This window comes from Camelus ferus, chromosome 11 (assembly GCF_009834535.1).
Source record: "Camelus ferus isolate YT-003-E chromosome 11, BCGSAC_Cfer_1.0, whole genome shotgun sequence".
Taxonomy (NCBI): Eukaryota; Metazoa; Chordata; class Mammalia; order Artiodactyla; family Camelidae; genus Camelus; species Camelus ferus.
Window position 1 is genome coordinate 14,110,187 of NC_045706.1, and position 15,838 is coordinate 14,126,024.

A 15,838-nucleotide genomic window follows, 5' to 3' on the forward strand; every position below is an offset into this window, starting at 1 on the left:
CTCAGGTAAGTAAATGCCCTAGAAATATGTGATCTACATACTCATCCTGAAGAAAAAATTCATACACATACTACAACTAAGAGACAAATACAGATATGGAAATAGCATAGCAAAAAGATCTGTCAGTGAACAGATGACAGGTTTCAAGTAGAACAAAAGAAAACAAAGTTATCTTTTTATGTCTAAAATCAGATTGTGTACCAAGAAATATTATACAACTAAAAAGCTACTAAAATAAGAAACAATTCCAATATGTGGCCAAATACAATATAAAATATAAATACCTACAGCTCTTATTGGGGGGCTATTTTAATACATTGGTGATTATGCTTATCTCTCCACCAAAAAGAAAAAAAGAAAAACTGCCCTAAATACTGTACCTACACAGTTAGTCCTAATATCTAAGATCTCCAGATCCCTTTCTATGCGTATCATTTGCTTATAATAAAACTATTCTGAGAGTAGAGTGTTTGACTTCTATAAGCTGTTTTGGAAATTGAACACAACATAATTAATGCATAATTAAAGTACATGTGGAAATTGAAATCAAGAATGATGTCAAGAGAAATAAGAGAAAGACAATGAAGCAGGCAAAAAAGTATTAAATGGATAAAAAATTAAATGGAGTGCACAGGATTTCAACAGAAGACAACAACATGGAGAGTTACAATATTGCTTCAAAGGAGATGAAATTTTTGAATGGGTAAACAAAAGCAATTATTTGTCAGTGTCAAAGGAAGCAAGGCAGATATTATTTCTATGTCCAGATACTAAGGTATTGACATTGGGAAAGGAAAAACAGTTAACACTTTCCTTAGAGAACAGATAGGATATAACAAGTTTCAGTTAGAGTTAAGACAGTAGAGTTCCAAAAAGAGTAAGAATATACCTTGGTGATTTAATTTTAAAATAAAAACATTTTCAAAGGAAAGAAAGAATAATAACCCAGAAGCAATGAGTATACTTAGCTCCTAGGTTCTTGTTTCTAAATACAATTCTCCAATATAAGGAACAATGGCTTCCTGGGAAAATGGAAGATTTCAGGGCTGGGCAGGAGAAGTACAAGATGAGTCTGAAATATTTCGTGGTGTCAGAAAATAAGGAAATACTCAGAAAATGAGAGTCTTGCGAAAAGGACACAGGAGCCAATTTGAGGAAGTTCCCAACAGCCAAATCTAGAGCAATTTCAGCAATAAAATAGAGTGATAGTAATTTATTATAAGCCATTATATATATATATATATCTCCATGGATTTATATTGATAAATACAAATAAGTGAATAAACACACAGATGAAGAACGGACAGCTCTTCCTTATAGTTAATAAAGGTGGAAGAAGTGATGGAATAGAAAATCACCACTTGGCAAACACATCAATGTATGGTAAAAACAGTGGATGATAGTATGATAAAAAATAGGGTATTTACATCATCTCCAAGAATTTTCGCATAATATACTCATTAAATACAATAAGAAACAGTAACTTTAGAGTGGACTTTAGACTTCACACGTTAACAGCTGATCAAAGATAACACCATCAATAATGGAACAAACTGAAGTATCTATGTATCTGTGATCTAAGAAGGCAAACATGCCAGGATCACAAGTGAACTCCACCTTGGCTTGTGCATGCTGTATCACATGACACTGTTCATACAAATTTCAGCTCATTTGGAAACCAGAATATTTATTCTATAAACTCTGAATTTTTTCAGAAATTTTTAATTGGAGTATCTTGAGAAAGGAACTAAGACCTAATGATTTGCTTTTTTACCAGTGAATACTGTATTTCACTTTTAATTTAGCATTATGCACAGGATTTAAGGAGATTGCAATTGAAATATCCCATTTACCAACTGGGTTATAGTAAGCAGGGTAATTAACCTCAGTGAGATTCAATGGCACAACAGGTTAAAACCGCCTGTCTCACCGGATTGCTCTGTGGGTTACATGTAATTGTGTTAGTATGTACTTGGCTTGATTGTCTCATAAAATAAAGGCATCCAATAAATATTTCACTTTCCTTATTCACTATATTGGCTCTGAAAGAATTCTAAAAAATTTCAAAACTCAAACCGATTCTCTTACGTGTATTTATATACAGTTACATATTTGTTAATAAATATATGAGTTCATGATCATGTATTTAGCGATCCTGAGGGGTCTGAAAAGGATGTACATAGATTTTGACAACAGCATCAAGAATCCAAATATGTTTTAAATAATGGTATATGTATAAGTACATGTATTTGCCAGTTGAGACAATTGTTTAGTAAATGATAAAACCTACATGAATGTAAATTCAAGTATACTCACAGTCTAAATGCATCATAGTCACATTTAAAATGTAGCTCCAGAAATAACGTCTCAGAAAATGAACTAAAATGGTCTCTTTCATCTCTATTGCCCTCATCAACCTGTTTGACACACTGCAAGCAGACTGATTATTTTAAAATTAAAAGTGAACATTTTACTCTCCTCTTAAACCCTTCAGTGGCTTCTCATTTTTCTTATGATAAAGACCAAAATGCACCTCATCTCCTAACCTCTCACCACCTAGTTCAGTGTGTTAAAATGTTAGTGTCTCACCTGCCCTGTTCCTTCCAACCACTAATTTGGTGCAAGCTGCTCCCACCGATTCTACTTCCTCCCATCCTCATGCCATCGCCGCTCCACTACCAAGTCATCTTCCACATCAAAGCTTCATCATTCTCTTGCCTCACCCACTTCTACTCCCTGTCCCACAAATTAGGTCAGGCTCTCTTGTAATCTCTTGTAATATATTCCCAAAGCATCTATTATCCTTATTCAGAGTTCTTATGACAATCATACCTAGGTAATTATATAACACGTTTAATATCTATTTTCTCTACTACTTTATAAGCTTCAATGGAGCAGAACCCGTTTTGCTCACTGTAATATCCACAGAGACCAACAAAGTAGTCAATAGATAAATGCTGAATGAATACACAAAAGTGAGTGAATTCCAATAACTGACAGTCTCTCCAAGCTCTAACAGGGTAACTCTTCAGTAAGTAAATTAAGGGCAAAAAAAGTTACCTTTGTGCAAATTAAATGAAATAATTAATATTAAATTGTTTTGCAAATAATAAATATGCACTAACTACTAGTATTCCCTTGTGCTATCCGTGCTTATAATTATTAATTAAGAATTTCTATTGAGCTTGGGACATTTAGAATAATTCCAAAGGTAAAACCTGTTGCAGGAATTTTGCAACGTCAATGTTCCCTAGATAAAACATCACAGAAAAAGCACAGAATCTTTGTTATTATCCACATTCTGAATGACTGATTGTGTAGACTACGATATACACTTAAACTCACTGAGCCTTATTTTTTTCATCAATGAATAAGAGAGGATGGGCCGTGATCACCAATGCCTATACATCAATGATTCTAGTGGTTCTCATATAATATACCATGATCTCTTCAGAAGCCACCTTCCTTTACTTCTTAGTATCTCCAAGTAGCTAAACCTTCCATTAATCTGCAATGACATATGGAAATATGCTTAGGTTTTATTTGAAGCAAATGTTCCATAGACTAAGTAGAAAAATAAAGACTGAAGCTCATTTTTATTCAAATGAATGGCTGATGCTTAAAGCTTTCCAATGATGAATGGTACTACTTTATGAAAATAAATTAAAAAATAAAGGTAAAGCAACTTTTACTTGATAGACTTTAACATGATCTCCAAACATTTTTGGTCAAATACCCTATCGGTAAAAATACGTGCCCACACAGCCACAATGCATGTGTATTCATTTATTTATTAATAATTTATATGTGTCCTCCTAGTATGTATTTACTGAGAGCCTACCCAGAAGCCACAGACTTTTCTGAGTATGGGTTCCAACAAGAGAAGGTCCTGGGTTCAGAGACTTTCATTCTACTGAGTAAAGAAAATCCACATTCAAGTAAGCAAATAAGTGAGATAACTGCATTCTGTGTAAGTGTTAGGATGGGGGAAGAAAGGTTACTGTGATACCCAAGGGAGTCCACTTCAGGGAGAAGCAGAGTATTGGTTAGGGATGGAGTAGCTGAGACAGAGGATACAGTAAATGCAAAGGCCATGATCTTAGGTAAAGTTTGGGGTATTTAAGAACAAGCAGATTAAGTCATTAAGAACTTTATAAAAATAAAATGACTGCCATATAAATTCCCAAATGTTTAGGAATCTGATTCTGGACTCTGTTTTGTTCATTGATTCTTATACCAGAATAGGAACCAATACAGTTAGAGTCACAGTATGTCTGGGTATCCGTCAGGCGGGGATTTCTCATTCTTCTTCCTTTTCATGATTTTACTGTATATTCTAAAAGTGTATTCTTTAAAATAAAATTTAATGTAATTTATTCATGCATATCCTTCAAAAACCTGAACTGAATGAAATTCTAATTGGAAATGCATAAAATTTATATGTATATATCAGTCTTTTAAAGTATGATATTTTCATATGAAGACTTCTCATTTGAGTAAGTTTGAATTTTCATTTGTTTAGGTCCTGTTTTGATTTTCTTTAACATGGTGTTTTTATTTTATTCACATAAAAACAACTCTTAGGCTAAACATAGTGCAAATTTTTGTTGTTCGAGTTTTACCACCTGTGGTCAAGAGTCGGTGGTACAGACCCAGAGGTGGGTACAGACTCAGACGACCTGGATTGAAACTGGCTTTGACATTTCCTAGCTGGGTGATCTTATACAGATGAATTAAACTTTCTCTGCCTTTGTTCCCTCAAATAAAAAAATGGGGATAAAAAGTATACCCTTCTCATTTGAGGATTAAATAATCTAATAAATATAAACGGCTTAGACTAGCCTAGCACAGGAAGTGCTCAATAAAGTTTAACTAGTATTATCATCATTTTAAAATCAGGTGGTTTTCCAGTTTTATTCAATAAATATTTCTAAATAATGAGCTATATATCTGTAAAAAAGAAAAAGTGGTTCAGAATAAGAGTATTATATACGTTACCACCACTTTTATGTAAAATCGTTCTCAGGACATAATTTACTTAGAAACGCATGCATTCAGCATTTAGAAATGCACACTCAGCATCTTTATACCAATAAGGAGCTATTAACCCTTGCGCAAGGCAGATGCATCCCCATGCCATGCCACTGGGCTTAGTAAGAAAAGTTAAGTACTGGAGATCAGCCCCACTTCCTTGCAGCCGGCACTTGTGCAGAGGGCAGACTGCATGGATCCACCTGGGAGCCCAGCTGGGAGGTTTTCAGACAGTTTTGTTTTCCTCCTTAAATTTTTTGTGTTTTGTTTAAATATTTTTACAGTGAGTCTGTGTCACTTACATAGCCAGAATAACACTTTTATTTAAAAATATGCAGTCAAATAAGTTTTTCATCTCTCTTCTAGATTAATTCAATAGCACTTTTTTCCTCTCAAATATTTCTTGTAATTGTGTTATATTGTACTTTAGTTTGAAACATACTAAAATATTAAACAATTTTGAAGTAAAAATGTTTAAATACTGATATAAGCTTCAGAAGATTTAATAAAAACACTGATGAATCAAAGAACAAGATTAAAATGCCAACCATGAGGCATCTATGTTTTGTCAGATAATCATCAGTCCATCAAGTCTTCAGTCTGTGAAATATAAGAATTCAGATTCTCTGTGTTCATCAGGGTCACTTCTGTTCTACTTGCAGATGGACCAGCCAAACCCTATTTAGAATTCTATTTATATTTATCAGTGAAAAAGTCATATAAACAATTAACTAAGAAAGTAGAATATATTTTGCTTAAAATAGGAAAACTTTTAAATTCTGTTTTAGAACAAAACAGAATAGTTAACACTAAGTATAAAATTAACACAAGTTTTAATTGCTTTCTTGTTTTGTATGACATAGCATTTTAAGTGATTGAGATTGATATTTTTTTAATTTACAGCTATAATAACACTTACTAGAAGCATTACCTATTATATATCAAACAAAAGAAAAGAAATCAAATCCAATAAATGTATGCCAATAAACAATGTCTTTCAGTATGACATAACCATTAATTAAATAAGTCAATAATAATTAAAGGGTTTACAGTGAGATGACTGGATAAATTTATTTTAGTAATATAAACTAAGCGAATATGTGATAGGCGGCAGAAGTGAGCACTGAATATAAAAGTAGTAATTAATTTTATTACTCTTAAATGAGGCAGTGTATTATCTTAGTCACATAATTGCATCTTGAACTCTAAATAGCAATAAAAGAAAATCAAAGTGTAAAACAGTAATTTTTGAAAGAGTAAAGGGTGAAAAAAGCCCAAATATATTAGATTACTTGGAAAATACAATAATTGGCAGTTTGGACATTGCATGCACTTGAAGAATTAGTGTAATAGGAGCATAAAGTAGATGATTGCAGTAAGCGATTTTCTGTACTCTGCTTCTACTCATTGAAATACATTCTGTACATAACATTTTCATAGTCCAGTTTTTCATTTTGTGTTTAAGGTTTTCTTATAATTGTTATTGTAACTTAAAAGAAAGAATTCAAGAAAAAAGAAACTATAATACTTTGTGACTACTGCTTTTTATATTTGCCAAGATAAATTGTTATTCAGTGTTTACCAGAGTCAACCAAATTAGGCATCATTGCTAGAAACTTTCTTTCCTCCACGTGATACAGAAGAGCTATCTACTACATTTGGATTGGGGTTTTAAACTGAAGATTGAAAAACTATGAAGACAGTACAACTGCTGGAGTATTACTTTCAATTAAGTTAATACCACCATGCACTCAATTGCTTCAAGTTACAATATGGACCTGCACTTTAAATTTCAGTCTAATCTTTTAAATCAGAATAGTTTCCATTAACACTATTACGAGAACTACTGACCTTTTCTTTTTTTTTTTTTTTAACGCCATTTCCTTTAAATGTTATGAAGTTTAAGATCTCATAACAAATGGCAAGACTGCCATCTAGTGCTTCATGACTGTTCCTTTAACATTTTTAAAAGAGGGTGGGAGTCCTCTGTAACAGATGAGCAGTCCAGTACAGTAGCCACTATTCACATGTACCTACTGAGTAACTGAAGTGTGACTGATTTGAATTGGGACTGCCATAATGATAGAATACAAACTATATTTCAAACACTGTGCTTGAAGAAAAACTGAAAAAGAAAAAAAAGACGTCATTGATGATTTTTTTATACTGTTACATGTTAAAATGACATTTTAGATATGCTGAGTTAAATGAAATATATTATTATAGTTGATTTCACCTGTTTACTTTGACTTTTGTGATGTAGCTAGCAGGAAATTTTGAATTACACACGTGGCTCATATGAATTTTGGATACCACTGATCCAGAAGAAAAATCCAGAGACCAGCTTAGTCTCAAATATAAAAGGCTTAAATATTAGTATATTTGTTATTTCTAAAAAGTGGGTCATAATTTATTTGTGTCCATAATTACAACTAGTTACTCTTTGGGGACACAATAAAAGCTAAAGATTCAAGAAGAATCAAACAAGAATTTCTAATTTTAAAAAATCAGATAAAAATATGTCCCCATAATATACAAGATGTTTGAGAGAAGAAAAACAAAATGAATGTGGAAAATATAGACAATAAGGATAATTTTAAAGTCATAGAAAATAGACAATTTAAGCGTCAGTAAGAATAGTAACTGCAAGTAGATCAAAACATATTAAATATGTATATGACCACATGATGCAAAAACAACGAATCTAGCTTTCACCTTTGGGAGATATTGAGCAAACAGTTCTTTATTTTGAAAACTAGTAAATTAAAAAACAAAAAGGATCATAGCATCTATCATGCCTTTCGTACATGACTACAGCAACGAGTAAGCAAATATCTGGTGAGAAGAAATTCGTTTTTTCATAAGGATTCCAAACAGGAAATAAAGAAGGGGCTAAAAAAAATCAGTCTGTAACATCTAATCAATTACAATCTAAACACCAAACATCAGTGTCTGCTAAGAATATAAAGACTAGCAAGCATCACGTGCTTCTCCTACGTGAAGAACACAAACCCACATGTGAAATAGTGTTTCCTCCAAAACCATACGGGAACCAGATTAAACCTCTAAATCAGGGCTTCTCAACCCCAACACTACTGCAATTTGGGGCCAGGTAATTCTCACCCTAAGGAGCTGTCTGTGCACGGAAGGGCTTTTAGCAGCACTCCTGGCCTTCACCCACTATATGCCCATGGGACCCGTAACCTGTGCATAGCTGTGATACACAGAAATGTCTCCAAACACTGTCATGTGTCCCAAAGGCTACAAAAACATCTTAATTAGATTTGGGATTTTTTTTATGCCACATTCTCAATAAAATTAGAAAATAAAAGATGGTTTTAATAAGATTTACTTAATTGAAATTAAGAAAATTCTTATATAATATACAAAAACAAGATAAAAATTGAAACGTAAACTATGCAGAAAATAATGCTTATAAGAAAACTTATACCAAATGACCAAATGTAGGCAAAAAAACACCAGTTAAAAAGTACATAAGAGGAAGAAATTACTAAAAGAGAAAACCTAACACTGATGAACTAGAAAAGGATGAATAAACCCAAAAGCTCACGCTATAATATGGATTTTTAAAAAGATGGGAAAAAAACTACCAATAAAAAAGCAGCAGACTCAGAGATCTTAGTTGAATTTAGCTAATCTTTAAAGTTCCCTTAATTTTTTTAAACTATTCTTTTAAAAAAAAAAGTTTAAAAATAATAATAAAACAGCAATCTTGTCAAATTCATTTTTTAAAAACTATTACCATAATTACACAATATGAAGTTAGAAAAGAAAAGCTAAACATTACCGTCTAGGTCATTTTACTTAAAAAATACAAATATGCTCTGCATTCATTTATACTGAAAATAATCCTACATAAAATATAAACAAATATTATTTAGCAGTAACCCCAAAAGTAATATGCCATGACTATGTTTGGTTTACCCCAGAATGAAAAGATGTTTAATTAATTAAAATCTGTAAATGCAGTTTCACATTTAACAAGGTTAAAAAAAAAAAAAAAAGTCATTCATGATGAAATCTTGTAGCACATCAATAGAGACAGGAATTTTCTTAACTTGATACAGGGCCTATTCCATAAGTTATAGCAAATGCTACTTGTTGGTAATGTCCACTACTATCATATTTTTAGCACTGAAAGAGAGACCCCTGTCGTCCCAATCAGGGGATAAAAAACAAGGGGACTGGAAAGTGAGGAGTAAGACAGCCCTTATTTGCCTGTAGTATAATTCACTGCATTTAAAAATCAATCCTCCATAAACAACTAGAATTGACAGCAGAGTTCACTGAAGTTGATGAACACCAGACCAGTGCACTAAAACGAATTTTATTCTTACATATTGAACATATATAAAATATAGAATGCAATTTTAGAAGATACTACTTGAAATAGCAACAAAGTATTAGGAGATTCGTATTTTACATACCTAACAAAACATGTTCAAGACACAAACACATGAAATTGAACTCAACACTACTAGTCATAAGATAAATGCACATTAAAACCACAAGATACTACTACACATACTCTAGAATGGCTATAATCAAGAAGACAGATAATGTCTTGATGAGAATGTGGAAAAACAGACCTTTATAAATTGCTAGTAAGGATGTAAAATGGTACAGCCATGCTATAAAATCATCTGGCAGTTTCTTAAACACAATCAGATCACATGACCTAGCAATTCTACTCCTAGAAATCAACCCAAGAAAAATAAAAATACATGTGTACACAAAGACCATCTAAATATTCATATCAGCATTTTTGATAATAGCCACAGCCTAGAGGTAATCCCAATATCCATCAACTGCTGAATGGACCCAAAAAAATGTGGTACAGCCATATAGTGTTATACTATCCATTAATTTTCGAAACTAAAATTACTATATTAAGTAAAATAGAAACATCTTATGATCATCTCAATGGATGTAGAAAAACTGTATGACATAAGCAAATATCCACTCTTGATAAAAACACTCAACTAAGTAGGAATAGAAGGGAATTTCCTCAACCTGATAAAGACATCTAGGAAAAACCTACATCATACTTAATGGCAAAAGACTGAAGCTTTCCCTCTAAGATCAGGAACAAGACAAAAATATTTGCATGTCCACCACACACATTTTCACATGATACCAGAGGTATCAATGCAATATGGGAGGAAAAAAGGCATTCAGAGAGAAAAGGAAGTAATCAAATTCCATTATTTGCAGAACACATTATTGATGTATGTATGATGGAATCTACAAAAACAAAAAGGTACTAGAACTAAAGAGTGAGTTTAGTAAAACTGAAGGATACAAAATCAATATAAAAATCAAGTGTAGTTGCACATAACAAACACAATCAGAAATGAAATATTTAAAGATACTATTTACAATAGCATCAAAAATATAAAACTTGTTGGAGTAAATCTGACTGCAAAAGATCTGCACAGCAAAAACTACCAAATATTGCTGAGAATAAATTAAAGAATACTTAAGAAAAAAAGATATACTATGTTCTTGGGTCAAAAGTCTCAGTATAGTTACTAATTTTCTTAAAATTGATCTATAAACTAAATACACTCTCAACCAAATCCTAGCATGTGTCTTTGGAAACTTAACAAGCAGATTCTAAAATTCATATGTAAACACATAGGAAATGCCAAAACAACTCTGAAAAGGAAGAACAAAATTGGAGAGTAAATACTACATCATTTCAAGACTTCTTATAAAGCTACAGTAATCGTAAGTGTTACGTTGACACAAAAATGCACAGATAAAGTAACAGAACAGAATAGAATCCAGAAATAGTCTTACATAGTTTTATACACATATTGAATAACTATATGTTTTTGAGAGGTACAAAGGCAATTCATTGGTTTAAGGATAATCTTTAAAGAAATGGTGCTCAAACATTTGAATATCCATATGAAAATAACATTGGTCCATCCCTTGAAATATACACAAATGGAGTTAATCCTCAAAATGGACTATAAATTAAATGGAAAACCTAAAAATATAAAACTTCTGGAAGATAACATAGGGGAAAATCTTTGTAACCGTAGTTTAGGCTAAGATTACTCAAAAAAAAAACTGATAAATCAAACTCCATCTAAATTAAAAAATTTCTCTTATACACATGGCAAATAATTACATGAAAAATACTTCACATCATTAGTTATTAGGGAAATGCAAATAAAATGAGAATTAGATACCATTACACACTAACTAGAATGGCTAAAAGTTAAAAGACTAACCATAAGAAGAGATTTGGAAGAAGTAAAACTCATAAACTGCTGGTGGATATGTAAACTAGTACAACCATTTGAGAAATAGTTTGGTTGTTTCTGAAAAGTTAAACATACATCTGCCATATGATCATTATCCAATAAAAGAATCTTTCAGTATAAAATCAGTGCAGCTTTTTACTAATAACTAAAATTACCACCTAGAAAAATCTATCACAAAACTCTGTTTGTTCAAAACTTCATCATAATGAAAAAGTCTATATTAAAATCCAGCCGAGTTCACTCAAGTTCAATATTTTGTCGCATGCTCTGAATAAGATCTATTGCTGTTTTATTCTTAGGATAGAAAAAAATGCACCAACTGCAACTAGAGAATATAGCAAAAGGCATTGCCTTTCTTAGTAACATATATGGAGATCCAAGATTTAAAAAAGACAAATGGTAACATACTAATGACAACATCAGTTATACAAAATGAATTTTATTACCTGCAAAATCACCTGAAACTAATAATACAAACCAACTATTTAAAATAAAAATATGTAAGTACTTACAATAACATGTTCCTCTAAGTGGATTACCAACATAGCGATTTTCAGAGTCACATCTATAGAAATACAAAAAGTTCATTTACTGTTAAACAACAATATTCAAAAGTTTTAAATTTTTCTTTAAGCAAAAATGTAATTAAACTCTACATTAAAACATCTTAAAAACTATACTATTAATTAAAGTTTTAAAAATAAATCTTTGCAGTTAATGTTTATGAGCATGAGAGAAGAAATAAGTGAAAAACAGCAAACATATGAGAGGAATATACGGAATGCTGCAAGGCAGATGGGATAAAGTTATAAATTTTAGGGTATGTCCTCTTTCTTAGTAACATGAGGAAGAATTTTCAAGCCTGGCTGAGGATACAAAGACAATTTTAGGTAAGGGAAGAAAATTGTGGGAATTCATAAATCCACATAATTTTCTTACTTCTGGTAATCTTTAAAATTACTGTGTCTTTCCCCAGTTTCTGCATCAATGGATCTGTATTTTAAAAAGATCTCCTCAATTGCATAATGGAGATCAATTTCCTTTAAATCATCCAAACCTAAATTCAGCAGCTCAAACTCTGCATTCATGTAAACAGATTATAACAAAATGAAAGAAGATACGTGAATTCAAACTCATAAATTCCAAGTTATATTAAATTCTTCAAAAGTATGGTTAACTATAGGAGTGGAGAAAATAGTAAGTATTTTCAAAATCTCTGAAGTTCATATTTTTCAATCCCTACTTCCAGAATTCAATTAAAATGACAAATTAGTGCCTAACAGGGATATAGCTTGGTTTTGCATAGTGCTACTTCTTGGAATGCCCTCCAAATTTAATAATTATAAAATATATACACCAGGGTAATGGAATAAAGTGACAATATTTAAATTATATGTAGAATTTTAAAAGGTGAGGAATTTCTTCCAAAAATGTCTTTAGTTTTAGCTGAGTTAATTAGAACTGAGGAATGATTTTTAATAAATATATATTTTAATTAATGAAGTTGAGAGTAATAAAGTAATCAAGTTACAGTCTGAATGTATTTTTCAGCCATGCACTTACTAGTTTTTTGTATCCATGCAAAAAAAAAAAAAGAGTTGAAGAGTAAATCTTTTTCTATACTAACTACAAAATTAAAGTAGAAATACGATAGCCGTTTATACCGCCAACTTACTCTTTATGAAACGAAGGAAATTTGGGGCCTAGGTTTTCTGTGACTTCTCCAAAAGCCACTTTTTAAACGTGTGGTATATAGTAGTTTTCTACCTTAAGAAAACGATCATACTCATTATTGCTGGGTTGATCACTTGAGAACTTAAACCATTTCTATACTATTGTTCCTTTCTTTAGAGTCACCTCCTTAAATTTAAATTCTATCACTTTGTACCAAGTATATACATAGCACTAAAGGACTGACAATACTGTTATCATTCCTTTTTCTGTCACAAAAAGTAAACTTAACTTGTTGCAAAGGAGTATCTCAACACTACTTTTAGAATAAGAAAACACACAACATAATATTCCTTGCATTGTTATGCATTATATTCCCTGCATATCTTAGTGCCTAAAGAGATGACTTTCAAGTTCCCACAGCAATGTAAGATGACTAACTTTGACAAAGTACAAGGGACTTCAAGTACTTTTTAATTATCTATGAACTGATTTTAAGAGCTCCAGATACAAACCTATTTTCCAATGTGGAAGTTATACAGTTTTTATTTTTGTTAATGTTATTTAGTTTATTCAAATTATATAATATCATATTGGACTAGAAATTACTGTAATATGTTTATCTTCAACATAATATAATTTTTACAAAGGATACTTAAAATTTTATTTTCTCCAAAGCACATATTTTCTCAGAAAGATGAAATTATATGTCCTTGTTTTAGAAGTAACTTTTGCTGGCTTTCATGACTCAAGATCAGAATTTTAACAGAAATAAGGAATTAACACCACCTTATTAAGGATTAAACTCAAAGGCTTTACAGAGTCCTTGAAGGTATCCAATATAAAAATAATATGCTCTTTTACATTTTCAAACTCAAAAAAGCATATTAGAAACAAACAGTTTCTAAAATATTTTATATTAATCAATAATTATGGGGAGAATTTTGGATGTATAGAAATATTTTCAAAATATATAATTATGAGTTGAGTTTAAACAACAATTTTTTGGTATTTTAATTTCAGGTATCATTTAAAGAATCATCAGTGGTTACAAACAACTAAGGAAACAAATAATTGCAAAGGAAACATAATGGAATTTTAGGCATAAAATTAAGCCTAAAAAACACAAAAGTAGGTATAAATAAATTGAAAGACATCTCAGTATTACCAGGCAGGCTGTTAATTTCAAAGATAATGCTTAATTTGATCTAATTAAAATTTTAATGAGCTTTAAAGGAAATAGAAAAGTTGATCTTAATGTTCAAATGCACATATAAACATACAAGAATAGCTAGGGAAAAAACAATGAAAAGGAAGAGCTTTGAGGGGAGCTAAACTTAAAAGACATCAAAATATACTCAAAGTCTATATAATTAAAATAGTGTGATATTAGTACATCAATAAAAAGACCAACGGTACAGAAGAGAAATTCCAGAAACAGGCTTAACTATCATTAACTAAAAATCTAGTATATGATAAAAGCAGTATTTTGATGACTAGGGTAAATGTACAATGCAGTACTATGCACCTGTAAACAAAACCAAACAAAAAGATGATAAAGACCTTTATGACTTGATATAGATGTGTGTCTACATTATGTCACCCTTTGTGTAAGAAGGAAAAGAATGAATGTATGTGTATGTGTGTGTATGTGTGTATAAAGACACATAAAGTCATTTAAATGGTTTTACCTTTACAAAAAGAAACACAGGAAAGATAAACCAGAAAACAAAGAAGTTTGATTACCTACTGGAGGAGAAAGGTGGAAATCAGGAGTAATCCTTCTCTGTGTATTTTTTAATACTTTTGTCTTTTGAAAGAATGTTACTGTTTAACATATTCTCAAAAAACTATATTAAACCACTAAGAATGGGAATGGAAAAAAAAAAAACTTAAAACACAAAGTAAAGTGAAGGAAACAAACTTAATGAATTTCAAATAAATATTATACAGCCATGCCAAAGAGAAAGGAAATGGGGAGGAGGGGAGGATAAGACAGGTGGGGAGGAAAGGAAGAAGGAAGGGAGAGGAAGAGAGAGGAAAGGAGGAAGGAAGGAGGGAAGGAGGGAGGAAGAGACAGTTTCAAGTAACTTATGAATGCAATTTTTGACTATATATTCTCTCAATCTTGGGTAAGATGAGATAGAGAAAAAAAAAGTGAAATCAAACTTTGAAATCTTTTCAGTACGTTTGTTTATTAAAGTAATACAGACAAAGCAATTCTGAAAATATTTTAAATGCATTATAGAATTGAACAAATAAGGAATGTGTTAATGTCATTGGAAACCAGTGTTTACACTGAGGAAGAAGAGACACAGAAACACTGAACTGGAGAAGGCCCAAAAGAACCTTGTGGGGATGGGCTGAAATCAGAAGTCTGAGTAGGAAGTAATGCTTTGTAATGTATGTGTATATGCATGCATATGTACAAATTTAAATGTATGTATATACTTCATATATATGTACTTATGTCTATTTATTTTAATTATTCTCTAGCTCTGTTCACTGAAAAGGGCACTAAGGAAAGACACCTCAGTAACAAAGAACATTTAAGTGGCACCAAGATACTGGTCTCTAATATGATTCTCCCTTACAATAAAAAAAAAAAAAACTCTACAAAAAAGAAAAAAAGCTGATTATGAGGCAGGACAGACAAGAGGAGCGTATAACACCTTGTATCAAAAGTGAAGACGTGTTTCCAAAATAACAGGTACATGTCATAAAAACACAAAGAACCAGCTTAAAGTAGCTCCCACTGACCAAATGCCAAATGATTAGGTAGAGCAGTGAATTATGAACCATAGGGGAAAACAGGAATCCATGAGTTCATATCAACAGTA

General features: G+C 31.4%; 1 protein-coding gene across 4 annotated transcripts in view; it reads right to left on the bottom strand.

The window, feature by feature from the left end:
- ATRNL1 (attractin like 1) overlaps window positions 1–15,838 on the bottom strand; it is a 593,456-nt gene that overhangs the window by 379,673 nt on the left and 197,945 nt on the right. For all 4 annotated transcript variants that reach the window (XM_032490833.1, XM_032490832.1, XM_032490834.1 and 1 more), the window contains exon 21: window positions 11,840–11,892. In XM_032490833.1, coding sequence (XP_032346724.1) covers window positions 11,840–11,892 — 53 coding nt within the window. The remainder of the gene's footprint in view (window positions 1–11,839; window positions 11,893–15,838) is intronic.